The sequence below is a fragment of the Tetranychus urticae genome, chromosome 2 (genome assembly GCF_039701765.1).
Source record: "Tetranychus urticae isolate SD_2017Ah chromosome 2, NJAU_TeUrti_SD_1.0, whole genome shotgun sequence".
NCBI lineage: Eukaryota > Metazoa > Arthropoda > Arachnida > Trombidiformes > Tetranychidae > Tetranychus > Tetranychus urticae.
This window is the reverse complement of record NC_142959.1, coordinates 27,020,145-27,039,297: the sequence shown is the minus strand read 5'-3', so window position 1 is coordinate 27,039,297 and position 19,153 is coordinate 27,020,145. Positions and strand designations below refer to the sequence as shown.

At 32.7% G+C, this 19,153-nt stretch overlaps 5 protein-coding genes and 1 pseudogene across 6 annotated transcripts; 5 read left to right on the top strand and 1 right to left on the bottom strand.

The window, feature by feature from the left end:
• The first annotated feature begins 259 nt into the window (after nt 1-259).
• Nucleotides 260-3,471, top strand: LOC107360738 (cytochrome P450 4c21-like). The gene is made up of 4 exons (XM_015927454.3): nt 260-528; nt 589-704; nt 2,070-2,715; nt 2,805-3,471. Exons 1-4 carry the CDS (start codon nt 303-305, stop codon nt 3,347-3,349), a joined length of 1,533 nt encoding a protein of 510 aa, XP_015782940.2. The 5' UTR covers nt 260-302; the 3' UTR covers nt 3,350-3,471.
• A 96-nt stretch (nt 3,472-3,567) lies between these two features.
• Nucleotides 3,568-5,068, top strand: LOC107360193 (putative cytochrome P450 4aa1; annotated as a pseudogene). Its single transcript, XR_016199137.1, has 2 exons — nt 3,568-3,711; nt 3,799-5,068. The product of XR_016199137.1 is annotated as a putative cytochrome P450 4aa1 (transcript).
• Nucleotides 5,069-5,389: 321 nt separating this feature from the next.
• LOC107360252 (cytochrome P450 4C1-like) lies at nt 5,390-7,763 on the top strand. The gene is made up of 4 exons (XM_015926885.3): nt 5,390-5,757; nt 5,817-5,932; nt 6,359-7,004; nt 7,098-7,763. The coding sequence occupies exons 1-4, from the start codon at nt 5,532-5,534 to the stop codon at nt 7,631-7,633; spliced, it is 1,524 nt and encodes a 507-aa protein (XP_015782371.2). The 5' UTR covers nt 5,390-5,531; the 3' UTR covers nt 7,634-7,763.
• A 338-nt stretch (nt 7,764-8,101) lies between these two features.
• LOC107360660 (cytochrome P450 4C1) lies at nt 8,102-10,444 on the top strand. Its single transcript, XM_015927364.3, has 4 exons — nt 8,102-8,374; nt 8,435-8,550; nt 8,944-9,592; nt 9,662-10,444. Exons 1-4 carry the CDS (start codon nt 8,152-8,154, stop codon nt 10,198-10,200), a joined length of 1,527 nt encoding a protein of 508 aa, XP_015782850.2. The 5' UTR covers nt 8,102-8,151; the 3' UTR covers nt 10,201-10,444.
• Nucleotides 10,445-10,568: 124 nt separating this feature from the next.
• On the top strand, nt 10,569-13,259 carry LOC107360661 (cytochrome P450 4V2-like). The gene is made up of 4 exons (XM_089267636.1): nt 10,569-11,311; nt 11,393-11,508; nt 11,720-12,365; nt 12,438-13,259. The coding sequence occupies exons 1-4, from the start codon at nt 11,089-11,091 to the stop codon at nt 12,983-12,985; spliced, it is 1,533 nt and encodes a 510-aa protein (XP_089123762.1). The 5' UTR covers nt 10,569-11,088; the 3' UTR covers nt 12,986-13,259.
• A 58-nt stretch (nt 13,260-13,317) lies between these two features.
• On the bottom strand, nt 13,318-18,634 carry LOC107360662 (ileal sodium/bile acid cotransporter). The gene is made up of 6 exons (XM_015927366.3): nt 18,290-18,634; nt 14,857-15,062; nt 14,591-14,795; nt 14,171-14,431; nt 13,948-14,095; nt 13,318-13,773 (listed from the first exon to the last, which is right to left on the bottom strand). Exons 1-6 carry the CDS (start codon nt 18,491-18,493, stop codon nt 13,733-13,735), a joined length of 1,065 nt encoding a protein of 354 aa, XP_015782852.1. The 5' UTR covers nt 18,494-18,634; the 3' UTR covers nt 13,318-13,732.
• Nucleotides 18,635-19,153: the final 519 nt, after the last annotated feature.

Sequence of the window (19,153 nt, the reverse complement as noted above, 5' to 3'; positions counted from 1 at the left end):
TGAAACATTCATTTAATTCATTAATTCAATTCATCTTCTTTTTCTTTGCTTTCTTTTTTATATTTACAGTGAAAACTGTGTTTATATTTGGGCTGCCCTGGCATCTGAAATGATACCCACAGGGCGATTAAAGTAATCAGGTTAGTTGAAGCATTCATTTAAACCATGATTTTCGAAAAAAGGAAATATTATATAAAATCGAAGGTCATTTTGTGTTAAAAAGTAACTGTTTATACCAACTGTTAGTTTCAAAGTAATCTTTTTGATTAAAGTTTTGGATTGAATTGGTTATCAAATTTACAATGGCTTTTTACAGTGAACTGTTTAGTGTTGGTCCATTGAAATTGCTTTTGTTTTCAATTGTTTCATATTTTATTTATGTTCATCTATTGAAACCTGCCCTTCATTATATTTATATTGTTATTCATTATCATGGATTCCATTATCAACCAAAAAGTTTCCTTCTCGGACATTTGAGGCAAATTTGGCCAAATTTTCCGTTCTCTATTGATAGGAAGAGCCTTGCAGGTAAGTTATCAAGTCGAATCACTCAAAATGACAACAATTTAAATGTTTTATATTTTTCAGCGTCTATAATCAAACAGTTGTGTAAAACGGTTGGTCCTGATCCAAGCCGTTCTTTATCAGTTTTATGGATTTCGCTGTTTCCACTCGTCTGTGCTTCGGGTCATGAAATAGTAGAGGTGAATTGAAAACCCAATTGATTTTTCACCAAATAACTTATTCTTACTTTGGGTGTTGCTTCGAATCTAATCTAATTCTGACACACAATAGACCTAAACTCAAGTAATTGTTAGTGCTTACTGTTAGTAACACAATCAAGTTAGTTGGTAAGGTATGACTGGTAAAGTTTTGGACAAATTTTTCGATAATAAAATGAGACAGTTAGACTAGACTTACAGGCACCATTAAAACGTCAAAATGAAGGTGCACTTCATAAAAATATGTTTTATAAAAATAAACTAATTTTGACCAAAAATTGTTAAGTTATGGCCTTAAATAGACAAAGGCATCAAATCTGATTTTTTCTTTCGTCAAAAACCATATTTTTTTAAATTCATACCAAGATCTTGCAGGTTCAAAAAATGGCAAAATTTGGCCTCAAAGATGTTAAAAAGGGTGTAATTTGCTTAATATAATTCAACATAAGTCAATTGGAAGGTTCAGGTCATTCTCGAAACTAAATTTCATGGACATTTGATAGGAAAACGAATTTTTAAGCTTTCAAAAAAAAACTTTTTGCAAAAAGGACTTCGATTTTTAATATTTCCTGAAATTATTCCAGAATAAAAAGCTCAGAAGTTCACTTTGCTGCTTTTGGTAAAATTCCGATCTTTTATGGTGCAGTAATCTATGTAATCTATTTCGGGACTCGAAACCGAAGTCTTTTTTTAAAAAGTCAATTTTGATTTCATGAAAAATCGTTTTCATACCGAACGTCCATGAAAATTAGTTTCCAAGGTGACCTGAACCTTTCAACCGTTCTATTTTGATTTATATTAGGCGAATCACATCCTTTTTAATCACTTTGAGCCCAAATTCTTCTAAGCCATGCTATAAAGTTGAAAATATAAGGTTTTTGACGAAAGAAAAAATCAGATTTTGACGCCTTTGTCTATTTAACACCATAACTTAACAATTTTTGGTCAAAATTAGTTTATTTTTATAAAACATATTTTTATGAAGTGCACCTTCATTTTGTCGTTTTAATGGTGACTGTAAGTCTAGTCTAACTGTCTCATTTTATTATCGAAAAATTTGTCCAAAACTTTACCAGTCATACCTTACATCCTAATTCTGTGAGACTAACTATTCCTCGAACTTTATAAAAGCGACTTATCCAGTTCAATAATTTCGATTCTAATAATCAATTCCAAGTCAGCATAACCGGCTACCCAAAATGGGGTGAAACCTGAATTTTAACGCAATTTTAACGGTTTTAACTTTGTCTATTCAAATAAGACTTTGCTATGAAAGCTTCAGACGGACTATCATAACTGTGATGAAAGCATTTGTGTTTAATTGACCTTTTACTTTCTCTTTAATAGGAAATCTTGCACAAGAAAAATTTGAGGAAACCAAGGATTAATAATTTTGTTGGTCTTGGAGATGGACTGTTAATTTCTGAACCTGCACTTTGGAAGATTCGAAGGAAGCTGATTGAACCTTTCTTCACGACTAGAAAGATGAGAGATCATGTTAAGAATATGTATCAGGAGGTGAAATCATTTGGTAAACAGTTGGATGAGGAAGTCGATAAACCAGTTGACTTGATCAACCACATACAAACAAGTACTTTGAACGTCATTTTGAAGTCCAGTGCAGGTATTCCTTTAGATGATTTAAAGGAAGATAAAGAAAAATTGGTCGAACTAATTGCAATAGGGGAAAGATATGGTGTTCAGCGAATGGGAAACCCATTTTGGCATTTTGATTGGATCTTCAATATGTCCACGTTTAGTAAAGCTTATTATAAAACCATTGAGAACATGAAAGAAATGGCTCATACTATATTTAGAAAAAGAAAACAACTATTGCAAAGTTTACCTTCGAATCAACCAGAAAACCAGGATTTCCTCTTTTTGATCGAAGGTAAAGTGGATGACCAGGGACTGCTCGATGAAATGAACACTCTTATTGCAGCTGGACATGAGACAATAGAACTCGCTTTACGTTGGACTCTATTCAATCTTGGTAAGATTTTAATAAATGATTGGATTGATATTGCTTGAAAATAGTGGATCAGTCTGCAATAATTGTTTCTAATTCATCTTTAATTTTAGGCAATCATTTAGATGTACAAGAGAAACTGTACAAAGAGATTATTCAATTTTTCCCTGATGACACACCGATAGATGATATGGATAAACTGAAAGAGTGCGTTTATCTCGATCAATGCGTAAAAGAAACACTTCGATTGAATCCTCCAGTCTGGGGTTTTGCAAGACAGCTTGAAGATGATATCATGGTAAAGGGACAAAGACTTATCAAAGGTTCGATTGTTGGTATTGTAGTTGAAGCCACTCATCACGACCCAAAAGTTTATCCCAATACTAAAAAATACGATCCTGATCGATGGAACCCTGAAAATGCGTCAAAAATACCGAAAACTGCTTTTATACCTTTTGGTTACGGACCTCGAATGTGTATTGGATATCGCTATGCAATGATAGAACTAAAGATTTTTACAATTCAAATCATTCGTAAATTTAGTTTAAGATCGACTCGACCACATGGAAGCATTCCACAAAAGGCGGAAATTACTTTGAAACCAGTTGAACCTTTGGAGATAATAATGGAACCTAGAAACAACAACGTAAACTCATAAATTGAACCGGTTGTTGGATTTTTGGTTATAAATTGATTGCAATGATATTTAGTTTTTTGTATAATCGTTTATATTGACACAGAAGTTTCCTTAAAAATAAAGATTCATATTTATTTCACAAATTTAATCTGTTCATTTATTGAACAAATTCAGTGGAAATGTCTTCAGGCATCAAGGGTGTCGTGCAGGTTCAATAATTAAAGGTTTCAATTTTTCTTTCTTCTCTTTCTTTGCTTTCTTTTTTATTTACAGCGAAAACTGCGGTCAATAAGATTGTTGCTCATAATCCAGATGAATCGCTATTAGTTGCATGGATTTCAATCTATCCAGTTATAATACTTACGGGTCATGAAGCAGTAGAGGTAAAGTGAAATATAATTTTAAAGAATTGACATGTTCGTCGATTACTTGATTTTTCATTGATTCATGGACAACTTTCTTTATATTAGATTCTGCTGGACAAGAAGAATTTGAAGAAACCTCATTTTTACAAATTCATGGGCCTAGGAGATGGACTGATACCTTCAGACCCTGAAATTTGGAAGGTGCGAAGAAAGTTGATTGAACCTTTCTTCTCGACTAAAAAGATGAAAGATCATGCTGAGAACATGTATCAAGAGATGGAATCATTTGGTCAACAATTGGATGGTGAAGTTGGTAAACCCATTGACTTGGTCAATCAAATACACACAAGTACATTGAATATCATTTTAAAGTCTGCTACAAGCATTCCTTTAGATGATTCAATGGAAGATAAAAAGAAATTTACCGAATTAGTGGATAAAATCGAACCCAACCTTTGTCGAAGAGGAACAAATCCTTTTTACTATTTTGATTGGCTTTTCAAGTTTTTCGAGTTTGGCCGAGCTTATAATAAAACCAATGATATGATCGCAGAGTTTATAAACCATCTATTGGCTCAAAGAATGGAAATATTCGAGAATGCCCTCAATGAACCAGAGAATCAGGATTTCATTCATTTACTCGAAGACAAAATCGACGAACAAGGAATTCACAATGAACTGCTAACTCTTATCATAGCTGGACATGAATCGACAGCAGTGGCTTTACGTCATCTTATTCAATCTCGGTAACATTTCCTTCTTCATTTCAACCCTAATTGCGTCTAATTGTCTCTAAATTCATCTTTTCTTTCAGGCAATCATTTAGATGTTCAGGAAAAACTGTACAAAGAGATTATTCAATTTTTCCCTGATGATGCACCATTGGATGATATGGATAAAATCAAACAGTGCAATTATCTCGATCAATGCGTAAAAGAAGCACTTCGATTGAATCCTCCAGTCTATGGTATTGCAAGAGGATATCATGGTAAAGGATAAAAGACTCATCAAAGGTTCGGTTGTTGGTGTCATGATTGAAGCAACTCATCGCGACCCAAAAGTTTATCCCGATCCCAAAAAATATGATCCTGATAGATGGAGTCCTGAAAATGCATCAAAAATACCGAAAGCAGCTTTTATACCTTTTGGTTACGGACCTCGATCCTGCATTGGATATCGCTATGCAATGATAGAACTAAAGATTTACACAATTCAGATTATTCGTAAATTCAGTTTAAGATCGACTCGACCACACGGAAGCATTCCACTAAAAGCTGAAATTACTTTGAGACCAGTTGAACCTTTGGAGATAATAATGGAACCAAGAAACAACAACTAAACTCGTAAATTGAACCCGTTATTAAATTTTTGGTTATAAATTCATTGCAATGATATTTAGTTTTACGTATAATCGTTTATATTGACACAGAAGTTTCCTTAAAAATAAAGGTTCATAATCATTTCACAAATCTGATCCGTCCATTTATTGAACAAATTCAGTGGAAATGTCTTCAGGTATCAAGACTGTCGTGCAGATTGAATGTTGCAATTTTTCGTTCTTCTTTTTCTTTCTTTTTTATAATATTTACAGTGTGTGTTTATATTTGGATGGCCTTGGCATCTGAAATGACACCCACAGGGCGATTGAGTAATCAGGTTAGTTGAAGCATTCATTTAAACCATGAATTTACACCGATTAGTAAATTTGGTTTCGATAGAGGGAAATATTTTTATAAAATTAATGGTCTCTGTTAAATAGTATCTGTTTAAACCAATTGTTAGTTTCAAAGTAACATTTTTAGTTAAAGTTTTGGATTGAATTGGTTATCAAATTTACAATGGCTTTTTACAGTGGATTGTTTAGTGTTGGTTCAGTGAAATTGCTTTTGTTTTCAATTGTTTCATATTTTATTTATATTCATCTATTGAAACCTGCATTACATTATATTTATATTGTCATTCATTATCATGGATTCCATTATCAACCAAAAAGCTTCCTTCTCGGACATTTGAGGCAAATTTGGCCAAATTTTCCGTTCTATATTGATAGGAAGACGCTTGAAGGTAAGTGATCAAGTCGAATTACTCCAAATGATAACAATTTAAACGTTTCATATTTTTAGCGTCCATATACAAACAGTTACATACAATTGTTGGTCCTGATCCAAGCCGATCTATATCAGTTTTCTGGGTTTCGCTGTTTCCACTCGTCTTTGCTTCGGGTCATGAAATAGTAGAGGTAAATTGAAAAACTTATTTTGATTTTTTTACCAAATAAATTATTACTTTGGGTCTTGATTCGAATATAATCTAATTCTAACACACAATAGACCTAAACTGTAGTAATTGTCAGTTTAATGTTGATAACGCAATCAAGTTGGTAATATTAATACGAAAAAAATTCTGCGAGACTAACCTTTCCTCAAACTTTATAAAAACAACTGATCTAGTTCAATAATTTTGAGTCTAATTATCAATTCAAAGTCAAGATAACCGTCAAAACTACCCTCAATGAGGGGAAATCTGAATTTTAACGCAACTTACAACGCTTTTAACTTTGTACATTTGTTGCTTCAAGTGTGACTTTGCTATAAAAGCATCAAACGGACTATAATAACTGTGATCGCATTTGTGTTTAATTGACCTTTTACTTTCTCTTCAATAGGAAATCTTGAACAAGAAACCTTTGAAGAAACCAATGATTTATAGATTTCTTGGGCTTGGAGATGGACTGATAAGTTCTCCACCTGCGATTTGGAAGGTTCGAAGGAAGCTGATTGAACCTTTCTTCACGACTAGAAAGATGAGAGATCATGCTAAGAATATGTATCAAGAGATGGAATCATTTGGTAAACAGTTGGATGGGGAAGTTGGTAAACCAATTGACTTGATCCATCACATACACACAAGTATTTTGAACATCATTTTAAAGTCGAGTGCAGGTATTCCTTTAGATGATTGTATGGAAGATAAAAAAAAAATAGTCGAACTAGTTGCAACAGGGGAAAGAAATGCTGTTCAGCGATTGATAAACCCATTTTACCAGTTTGATTGGATCTTCAATTTATCCACGTTTAGTAAAGCTTATTATAAAGCTATCGAAAACTTTGAAGAAATGGCTTATAACATATTTAGAAAAAGAAAGCAACTATTGCAAAGTTTACCTTCGAATCAACCAGAAAACCAGGATTTCCTCTTTTTGATCGAAGGTAAAGTGGATGACCAGGGACTGCTCGATGAAATATACACTCTTATTGCAGCTGGAAATGAAACAATAGAACTCGCTTTACGTTGGAATCTATTCAATCTTGGTAAGATTTGCATAAATGATTGGATTACTATGTTGCTTGAAAATTGTGGATCAGTCTAAAATAATTGTTCACCAAATTCATCTTTCATTTTAGGCAATCATTTAGATGTACAAGAGAAACTGTATCAAGAGATAGTTCAATTTTTCCCTGATGACAAACCGATAGATGATATGGATAAACTGAAAGAGTGCGTTTATCTCGATCAATGCGTAAAAGAATCACTTCGAATGAATCCTCCAGTCTGGGGTTTTGCAAGAGTACTCGAAGAAGATATCATGGTAAAGGATAAAAGACTCATCAAAGGTTCGGTTGTTAGTGTCTTGGTTGAAGCAACTCATCACGACCCAAAAGTTTATCCCAATCCCAAAAAATATGATCCTGATAGATGGAGTCCTGAAAATGCATCAAAAATACCGAAAGCAGCTTTTATACCTTTTGGTTACGGGCCTCGATCATGCATTGGATATCGCTATGCAATGATAGAACTAAAGATTTTTACAATTCAAATCATTCGTAAATTTAGTTTAAGATCGACTCGACCACATGGAAGCATTCCACAAAAGGCGGAAATTACTTTGAAACCAGTTGAACCTTTGGAGATAATAATGAAACCAAGAAACAACAACTAAACTCGTAAATTGAACCGGTTGTTGGATTTTTGGTTATAAATTGATTGCAATGATATTTAGTTTTTTGTATAATCGTTTATATTGACACAGAAGTTTCCTTAAAAATAAAGATTCATATTTATTTCACAAATTTAATCTGTCCATTTATTGAACAAATTCAGTGGAAATGTCTTCAGGCATCAAGACTGTCGTGCAGGTTCATTAATTGCAGGTTTCATTTTTCTTTCTTCTCTTTCTTTGCTTTCTTTTTTATTTACAGCGAGAACTGTGTTTATATTTGGATGGCCTTGGCATCTGAAATGATACCCACAGGGCGATTGAAGTAATCAGGTTAGTTGAAGCATTCATTTAAACCATGAATTTACACCGATTAGTAAATTTGGTTTTCAATAGAAGGAAATATTTTTATAAAATCAATGGTCGTTTTGTGTTAAATAGTAGCTGGTTAAACCAATTGTTAGTTTTAAAGCAACATTTGTGATCAAAGTTTTGGACTGAATTGGTTACCAGAATTTACAATGTCTTATATTGGATTTATTAGTGTTGATTCATTGAAGTTGCTTTTGTTTTCAATTGTTTCATATTTTATTTATGTTCATCTATTGAAACCTTTATTACATTATATTTATATTGTTATTCATTATCATGGATTTTATTGTCAACCAAAAAGTTTCCTTCTCGGACATTTGAGGCAAATTTGGCCAAATTTTCCGTTCTCTATGGATAGGAAGACGCTTGCAGGTAAGTGATCAAGTCGAATCACTCCAAATTACAGCAATTTAAATGTTTCGCATTTTTCAGCGTCTATATACAAACAATTGTATAAAAATGTTGGTCCTGATCCAAGCCGATCTCTATCAATTTTTTGGGCTTCACTGTTACCACTCGTCTTTGCTTCGGGTCATGAAGTAGTAGAGGTAAATTGAAAAACTAATTATTTATATTGATTTAAATTTATTTTCACTTTGGCTTTTGATCTAATCTGCTTCAAACACACTGGACCTGGACTGAACTAACTGTCAGTTTAATGGTAGTAACAAAATCAAGTTAGTAATAAATATAAATTCTGTGAGACTAACTGTTCTTCAAACTTTATAAATCGACTGATCCAGTTCAATAATAGCGAGTCTAATAATCAATTCCAAGTCATGATAACCGAAAAAACTACCCACAATGAGGGTGAAACCTGAATTTCAACGCTTTTAACTTTTAACATTTGTTGATTCAAGTGTTACTTTGATATAAAAGCTTCAAACGGACTATCGTAACTGTCTTTGTGTTTAATTGACCTTTTATTTTCTCTTTAATAGGAAATCTTGCACAAGAAAAATTTGAAGAAACCAATGATTTTTAAATTTATTGGTGTTGGCGATGGACTGTTAAGTTCTGAACCTGCACTTTGGAAGGTTCGAAGGAGGCTGATTGAACCTTTCTTCACGACTAGAAAGATGAGAGATCATGCTAAGAATATGTATCAAGAGGTTGAATCATTTGGTAAACAGTTGGATGAGGAAGTCGATAAACCAATTGACTTGATCCATCACATACATACAAGTACTTTGAACATCATTTTGAAGTCCAGTGCAGGTATTCCTTTAGATGATTTAAAGGAAGATAAAGCAGCGTTAGTCGAACTAGTTGCAACACTAGAAAGAAATGCTGTTCACCGAATAGGAAACCCATTTTACCATTTTGATTGGATCTTCAATTTATCCACGTTTAGTAAAGCTTATTATAAAACCATCGAAACCATTGAAGGAAAAATTTATAACATATTTAGAAGAAGAAAGCAACTGTTACAAAGTTTACTAACTTCGAATGAATCAGAAAACCAGGATTTTCTCTCTTTGATCGAAGGTAAAGTGGATGACCAGGGACTGTATGATGAACTGATAACTCTTATTGGAGCTGGACATGAAACAACAGCAGTCGCTTTACGTTGGAATCTATTCAATATCGGTAAGATTTAACAATGATTATTTCAGTTTAAAATTTATAATTGTTCATCCAATTCATCTTTCATTTTAGGCAATCATTTAGATGTACAAGAGAAACTGTATCAAGAGATTATTCAATTTTTCCCTGATGACACACCGATAGATGATATGGATAAACTGAAAGAGTGCGTTTATCTTGAGCAGGTCATAAAAGAATCACTTCGGTTGAACCCTTCTGTTGCTGGTTCTGCAAGAGTACTTGAAGATGATGTCATGGTAAAGGGGCAAAAACTTATCAAAGGTTCAGTTGTTGGTGTCTCCGGTCTGGCAACTCATCATGATCCAAGTATTTATCCCGATCCAGAGAAATTTGATCCTGATCGATGGAGTCCTGAAAATGCCTCCAAAATACCTAAAACAGCTTGGATTCCTTTTGGTTATGGACCACGAATGTGTATTGGATACCGATATGCAATGGTAGAGCTCAAGATTTATACAGCTCAAATTATTCGCAAATTTAGTTTGAAATCAACTCGACCTCATGGAAGTATTCCAATTACGTATGAAATTACTTACCAGCCCACCTTACCCTTGGAAATAATAATGACACCAAGAAACAACAATCAATGAAATTTGTCAGATTCAAGTTTTTCCAGTATCATCATGTATGCATGATTAAACTAACGGTTGTAATAACAGGTTACTGTAATATATCGATAAACCTAAGCATCTTAACTTGCAAAAAAAGAAACCGTTGTAAGTCGAGTCTTTTGACCATCAGTTGTGACAAGCCCAGTCAAGGCGTGCCACTCAAAAGACACCAGTAAATACTCATATAAATTACCAAGTAAAACACAATTTGAAAACAGTCCAATTCATGTTTTTAATTCATTTTGATTCAGTTTCCTAATTCAAACGCTTATAAACACGACTCTTACCACGAGTTTGATTGGACTTATCATTGATATTTCTAATCTATTCTGTCTATTCATTGAACACATTCAAATGTCTCTTTCATCGAGGCATTAATTCAAGTTATTTTACCAGTTTGATCATCAACATCAAGGTTGTCATGCAGCTTGAATAATCAAAGGTTTCAATTTTCTTGCACAGCAAACACCATGTAATGGCCTTCTTGAATGCAGTTTATAATGGTGAATGCCCATAGGCCAGTAATAACCAGGCGAGTAGAATCATCTATTGAAATCATGAATATCCATTGATAAACACGATTAACAATTGGGGGAACATTTCGATAAAATATTCCTCTGTGTTACATGGTAACAAATTGAACCAAGCAACTTAAAATCAAACATCTTTTCATTGTTAATTTCAAAGTAAATTTGTGATTCAAGTTATAGATTGAACTTGATTTACTGACGCAATTTACAATGTCTCATATTAGAAGGAAATATTTTTATAAAATTCAATGATAGTTTCTGTGTTAAAAGTAACAGTTTTAAAGCAACATTTGTGATTAAAGTATCAGATTGAACTGAATTGGTTACCAAATTTACAATGTATTACAGTGGACTGTTTAGTGTCGATTCATCGAAGTTGCTTTTGTTTTCAATAATTTCATATTTTATTTATGTTCATCTATTGAAACCTGCATTACATTATATTTATATTGTTATTCATTATCATGGATTCCATTATCGACCAAAAAGTTTCCTTCTGGGACATTTGAAGCAAATTTGGCCGAATTTCCCGTTCCCTATCGACACAGAAAGGCGTACAAGTAAGTTATCTAATTTGAGAAACAAATTTTCACTCAATTATAATATTAATAAAAGTAATGAAATGAATTTATATTATTTAGGAAATATATACGAACTAACCGATAAAATTTTCGAACTTAATCCAAGTCGATCTTTAACAGTTTTATGGATTTCACTCTTTCCAATCATTTTTGCTTCGGATTCTGAAACAGTAGAGGTAAAAAGAAAATCAAATTCAATCTTGATTCGAATCTTTTGTTCTTATATTTTAGATTGAGATACAACTTCGAAATGATTTCAATGCAGCAATAAAACTACGGCTTTAGTGCATAAAATGAATGAAAGGTTCATATACTTTTGACGAATGATTCAAGATGCAAAAGTAAGGAATTGTGACCTTTTACTTTCTCTCTTCGTGTTTATAACAGATGATCTTGCACAAAAAGAACTTAAAGAAACCTCATTTTTACCAATTCATGGGTCTAGGAAATGGACTGTTAAGTTCTGCACCTGCCCTTTGGAAGGTTCGAAGGAAGTTGATTGAACCATTCTTCTCGACTAGAAAGATGAGAGATCATGCTAAGCATATGTTTAAAGAGGTTGAATCATTTTCTCGACAGTTGGATGATCAAGTTGGTAAACCCGTTGACTTGGTCAATCAAATACACAGCAGTACATTGAACATCATTCTAAAGTCTGCTACAAGCACTTCTCTAGATGATTCGTTTGATGATAAAAAAAGATTTCTCGAACTAATTGAAAGTCTGGAAAAAAATTGCGTCAGGCGATTGTCAAACCCATTTTATCAGCTTGATTGGACTTTCAAGTTATTCAAGTTTAGCCAATTTTATCATCAAACGATCCAAGACATTGAAAAGTTCATAAATACAATATTAAGTCGAAGAAAGCAACAGTTGCAATGTTCAACATCGAATGAACCAGAAAACCAGGATTTCGTTGATTTACTTGAAGGTAAAGTCGATGAACAAGGACTTTTAGATGAACTGGTAACTCTTATTGGAGCTGGACATGATACAACCGCATTGACTTTACGTTGGATTTTATTCAATCTCGGTAAGAGTCCGTTCTTCATTTTAAGAAACACTAAATTTTGTCAGGTTGTTTCTAATTGCTCTTTCATTTTAGGCAATCATTTGGACGAACAAGAAAAACTGTATCAAGAAATTATTCAATTTTTCCCTGATGATGCACCTTTGGATGATATGGATAAAATTAACCAATGCATTTATCTTGAGCAGTGCATAAAGGAATCGCTGCGATTGAATCCTCCTGCACACATCACTTTGCGAGCACTCGAAGAGGATATCATAGTAAAGGATAAAAGACTCATCAAAGGATCAATTGTTTGTGTGTCATTTACCGCCACTCATCACGACCCAAATGTTTATCCCAATCCAGATAAATACGACCCTGAAAGATGGAACCCTGAAAATGCCTCCAAAATACCAAAAACAGCTTTCATACCCTTTAGTCATGGGCCACGATCCTGCATTGGATATCGTTTTGCAATGTTAGAACTCAAGATTTATACAATTCAAATCATTCGTAAATTCAGTTTAAGATCAACTCGAAAACACGGAAGTATTCCACTCAAAGCTGAAGTTACTTTAAAGCCAGTTTTACCTCTGGAAATAATAATGACACCAAGGAATAACAATCAGCCGAAATTGTGAAGCTAAAATGATTATAAGAATCTATTAATGGTAAAACTCTTGCTATCGAATCTCAAGATCGCCAGTTCTATTTTCTTAATTTGCCATCAACTCTTATTGAAACACATCCTAACTGGAAATGAAGAATCCAAATACAATAATAAAATGCTCCAACAATTAGCAGCTTGTACTGGAAGTGTATTAGTGTAACACAGAAATGAAGCATAAGCATATTCGATTTGGGCTCAATATCGAAAGGTGCAATATTAACAAACGGCAAAAGACAAAATCGCACAAAGTATCTTCAAACAAATGTACACTTGTTACACAGTTTACAATACAATAAACGACAATTTAAAAGAGAAGCTTGCATATTTTCATGTGACATTTTAATTGACAATGAACAATTATGAATGAATTATCTTACAAAACACAAGTTATTAATATGTTTACAATACATTGTTATTTATATACACTGAGTTTGTTAAAAATGGGCAAGACTTGTACAGTTGTTGACGTGAATTTTAGTCCATCTTTAAATTGCAATAAAGTTGTAAAATAAGTCTTTAAACAAAGTCTCGCTTTTAACTGGATATCAAATTGTTCGTCAATTACTTATCTTTGTGTGTGATCTTTTACAATGGCTTGAAAGCGATTTAGATGTTGCATTTCATGAAAATATGATGAAAATGAATTGATTTGTTTTTCAAGTAATGAATCGTCGTTGATTATGGTGGTGATTTAATTGTGAAAATGATGTTTGTTTGCCTAGACTCTAGGTAAGGCCATGACTTCAACAGTAACGATATCTGTTTGGTAAAAAAGAGAGAGAAATAATAATTTATTTGATTCAATTTGAAATCCAAAATTCGAATGACTTTTGCATAAAAAGTTATTGGTCAAATGATAGAGACACCAGAATAAGACAATGATATTTGCCGAGTATAACAACCATAGAGAACATTAAGATTTTTGAAACTTACTCTTATCCCGGCCAGGAATATCGTCATTGATGTAAACCTTTTTACCAGAAAGTCGTTTATAAGTTTGGAAGACAACAGCCATGACAGTGAAAACACCAAGCATAGAGAATGCATAGAGGAATGGGAAAAGCCAAACTTTTCGTAATTGCTAAATAAGAAATAGAAAGGTCCAAATAACATTAAATTAGATTTATGGTTCTGATTCTGTAAACTAAATGATTACCTCGAAAGGATAAGATAGAGAAACAATGGCCAAAGCAGTTCCAACATTTTGAATTCCACATTCAATAGCAACAGTCCTTCGAGATGAATATGGCAGTGAAAAGATTGAAGCACAACCAAAACCCAATGCAAGACCAAGAACGGGTAATGCTACTTCAGCGACGTATAGCTTGGCTGGAACATCATCGAAAATGTCGGGGAAAATCATGACTTCAAGAGCTTCACAGACAACAATGATCAAGAAACCAGCTACACTTCCGACCTGTAGTTAGTGATGAGATTGAACAAATGTCATTTTATATTTTAGCTTATTGTACAGCAGACAGTTTTTTATAAGAATTGTGTATTAACTAATTTGATTGTAGAATTCAATTTTGACCCAGGATTACCAGAAGTTTTACCAATGTGTATTGCGACTTACTTTGGTTAAAAATGGAGCGACCTTTGGCCATTTCCAGAAGACAATCATTCCGAAAAGAACTGGAAGTGTTAGGAAGAACAATGAATATGTCATTTTAGCGTAAGGAATGACAATTGTATCAGATTCGAGGGATCGTCCATAGAGCCAGATATTGAAAGGCATCATCCAAAGAGCTACAACTGTAGACAAAGAGGTCATGGTGACACTGAAAAGAAACATGAGAAATATTAACAATCGAACATTGAAATCTAATTGAATGTAATTACCTTAAAGAGACATCACCATCACAGAAGTATGTAAACAAATTGGAAGTGACTCCTCCTGGACTTGAGGCCAAGATGAGGAGACCAGCAGCATGTAAGGGTTCGATTCCGAGTACATTGACCAAACAGTAGGCAGACAAGGGTAACAAGAAGAATTGACTGACCATTCCAGTCAATATACCAACCGGCTTCTTTAAATGGTTCCAAACCTTCAAAAATACAAGAGAAAAATTTTATTAATCATTAGATTCCATTTTAATGCAATCTATTTAAATCAGTGTAAATGATTTTTGGCAACAAGAAATTCAACAAACTTTCTAACTACAATAGCAAGGACTTGGCGATGTTGAATATTGAATTTGGCTCAAATCAATTGGTTTTTGCTCCAGTGTTGGTAATTTTGGACTTTTTTCATCTTAAAGACTTCGCTTATGATCAGACAACTAATATTGTTCCCTAAAATTGCCTCATTGAAATTAAACCGAACCAGAATTCATTTTAACCAGAAAAACCAACTAGACAATTTTTACAGCTCTGTTTACAGTCTTCTTAATCAAGCACTCCAGCATCTTAATTGAAATCATAATGAAGATATTAAACATTCATTGAAACTAACTAATAGCAATTTGAAAATGCAAAACTTAATCAAAGCATAACAATTAAGAAAGCAAAAGTAGATAATTTGGTAAAATTGAATCGGCTTAGCAATTATTTTACTAATAATCACGATTTTTTCCTCCTTTCTTGATTAACTTTTCATCTAAAATAAAAACAAAACGCTTCAACCAAATGACCTTTACTGAGAAGCTTTTGTTGGTCAAATATCAATGGCTATCAATCAAGTTAATAAAGTTACATCTACTTAATAAGAACAGAAAGCCACGAATTGATGAAATCAAATTATGATCAAACAAATTGTATTAAAATTTTCAGCTTCTTCAATATTGAATGTGAAAAAAAACACATTTATGACCTTAACTTTACTGAAAAGGTAAAAAAAGGAACCAGAAAATCGAAGGAAGACGAGTTTTTGTTTCTCAATCAAATTACTATTGACTATTAGTGTGTTACATGATGAACACCATGATTCCGTTTGAACATTTAACAGGACAAGGTCAATATAATGAAATCCGATTAGCCGGTAGTTTAACCAGCTTGCAACGGGAAAACAAACCAAAAATTAACATTTTTGATCCACTCTTAGCTTCCTGATGCAACAGTTTTAATCAGATTACAATCAATTCCATTTTGATTAGTAAATCAATACTTTATTAACAATTTAGCTCAACTTTTGTCAAACATTTGAAATCAATCAATCGTAAGCCAACGCTTACAAACAATACAAATCTTAAACAGTAGCTTTTTGGGTTAACCATATTCCAGTTTCCTTACAAGTGAACCTTTTTCTGGTTAAACAATCATTTATATCTAAACAATTAACAAATATAAATTGTTCGCCCGATCAACTAAGAACTGTCATCAGAAAAGAGTCAAATCAAAAGCTAATTGAAATAAATTGAGTTAACCAGTTGGGTTCACCTAAGACATTGCAATGTAGATGAAGCGTTTTTAGGTATTACTGACTGAAGACGTTTCTGGTTTATTGAAAGCATAGACCAGTCGATGTTGAATTTTCAGGTTAAATTGTATTATATGAAATTGTCCTTTTCATGACCAATTGCCTTGTGATATCTTTCATAATATTTAGCAATTTAGCTGTAATTTTAAATTTAGTTGCTTCTCGAAAGTGGAAAATGAAAGTTTAGTGAAAATTATTGTGCTTAAGGTCATTAATCAAATAAATTATCTGAACAATCTTAGCCAAATGGTTAAACCAGAGTATAAGATGATATAATAAACCTGCAACTGAATACACTGGCTTGACTTGTAACAGTCCAAGGACTTGAGATCGTTTCACCATCAAGGTGAACATTAAGTGTTAACTGTTTAAAGGTAGAAGCCAATTAAGAAAGCAAATTACAATTTGTAAATAATAGTAATATTAATATAATAATGAGATATTCTGTTTCACTGTTCATTTCATTCATTCTCAATGTTGATAAGGCCAAGTACAATAGTGAAAAAAAAGATGGCTTCAAGAAAGATTGAAAGAGGCCAAGAACATGAAAGGTTTGGGTTATTTGTAATTGTTGAAATTCATTTCTGGTTTCAATTTAACTTCCTAATCCTTAATTTGGTTCTTGGTGAGGGTCAGGTTAATCAACGTTCACTGGTTATTTCATAATGGCTAAAATGATGGTCAATCTTTAACCAGTCCAACTTTACCAAAATCTGGTCAATGACAACTTATCTACTTTACCTAATTATGTTGATTCTCGGATTTTTGGGTTTTCAATTTAAAAATCTTGTGAAAATGTATTCAGTTTCAAACAATGTTATCATTTGTCATAATCTTGATTGTTCATAAGTGTATCATATTCATAATGTTTAAATGTGTTCAAACTGACTGCAATTATGATTTGTTACTTTAAATCATATTCATTCAGTGTTTATGAAAGATTTGGTCAATTGTTTGATTCAACAGTTTATGTCAATGCTATTAATGTCATTGAAACATCTTTTTGCTTCCACATTTCAACTTCAAACTCGGATTCAATTCTGGTTTGGTTATAATAACCAGTCAACTTTCATAACCAGAAGTTTCGTCAATTTTAACCCAAAATGCTAACCTTGTATACTAATTGAGTAGATCTTGTAAAATGGTAAATCACAATCAATGGTTATCCATATTAAATTAGAAATGATGATTTTTTATTTGCAATTAACTCCTTGTTTCCTAAGAAGAGGCTAATTTAAATTGTAAATGTTTCAGATTGTAAAAAAAAGTGTTTAAGGTTAAGTAAACCTTGACATAGATTGTTTCATTCGGACGTTGATTGCTTAAAATTGAATGAAAAATGATAATTTGTCTGTTGATGATGTTCAACCTCAATCTCATTATAAATCAGCAACAAAACACGGAATCAAAATAATCCTTTCAATTGTAGTCTATTGTCGTTAATCACAATTAACAGTAAAACTGTAAAGCAAAACTAGAAGCAAAACAAATTGCCAATAATTGAAATGAACAAGATTAATAGCAAAAACCTAAAACCCAAATGGACAAAATAAAAGCTAAAAATCCTTCAACCCAATAATTTGACTATTTTTAAGTTAATTAAATGATGTTAATTTTAACAGCATAATCTATGGTTAACCTTCAATTCTGTAGCTAAAAATGAAACCAACAATGAAACTTAAATGGTTAATCGTTTATAAATGATTAACATGGGATTCGAGTTAAGGCCGTTTAAAAATAAACCAAAGCAACCCTTGATAATAGATGCTGAGATTATCAATTGTTGCCTCCATAATTGAGTTTATTTTTAGCTGTAAATCTTATGATCTGATTAATGGACAGTAACGATTAACTCACCTCTTCCAGGGTAATTGAACATCCCATGGCAAACATGACTGAAACCAGAAGCGTTGTGATCAAAATGTCATGAATCTTTTTCAACAACGGAGGTCCAGCTGGGGCAATGGCCATTGTCTTGACATTTGTGTCATTTAAGAGACTTAAGATGGTCGATGAAACATTAAATAAAGATGATTCTGTGAATAAATTTGGACTGGACATGATTTGTTTGAATGTGGAAATGAATTCAACTTGGAACTGTTAGGTTGAGTTGTGAATAAACACTTTGTTAAAAATGGTGTTCAATTGATTCTGTTGAGGTTTAGTCTAATCAACGATTAAAGTGAACCGTTGATTCAAATGGTTAACTGATGGGAAAGGCTCACAGGTAAAGTGTCTTTAAATGAAATTCAAGTTAACTCACTTCATTGGTATTAACAAAAAGTTATAATAATAATAATGTTAATAAAGTTGTTATATTTGTAAACACGTTAACTCCCTCACAATTGAATCAACCCACCTAGTTGAAACGTGTAAAGAGTCTCGATTAATAATAGCTGGTTGAAAATGAATCAATTAACCTTTAACAGATGATACAAAGAAATGATTGAAATATCATTGGAGTTAAGGTCAACTGGACGTCATGAGAAAGTCAAGAAAATACTCATTTCTCTTCCTTCCTCATCTTCATCAAACTGGACTTTCATTGCAGCCTTTACTTAACTTTTTAATTTACTCATCAACCCTTGACCTAATAATGAAATTCACTTTCAGTATTTTGCTTTCTTTCATTTCTTCCTACATTTCCAGCTATAATTTAGATTGTAAAATGTTTCAGCTTTTAAACCAATTGTCCGGTTGCTGGAGACTGTCAAGATCAAA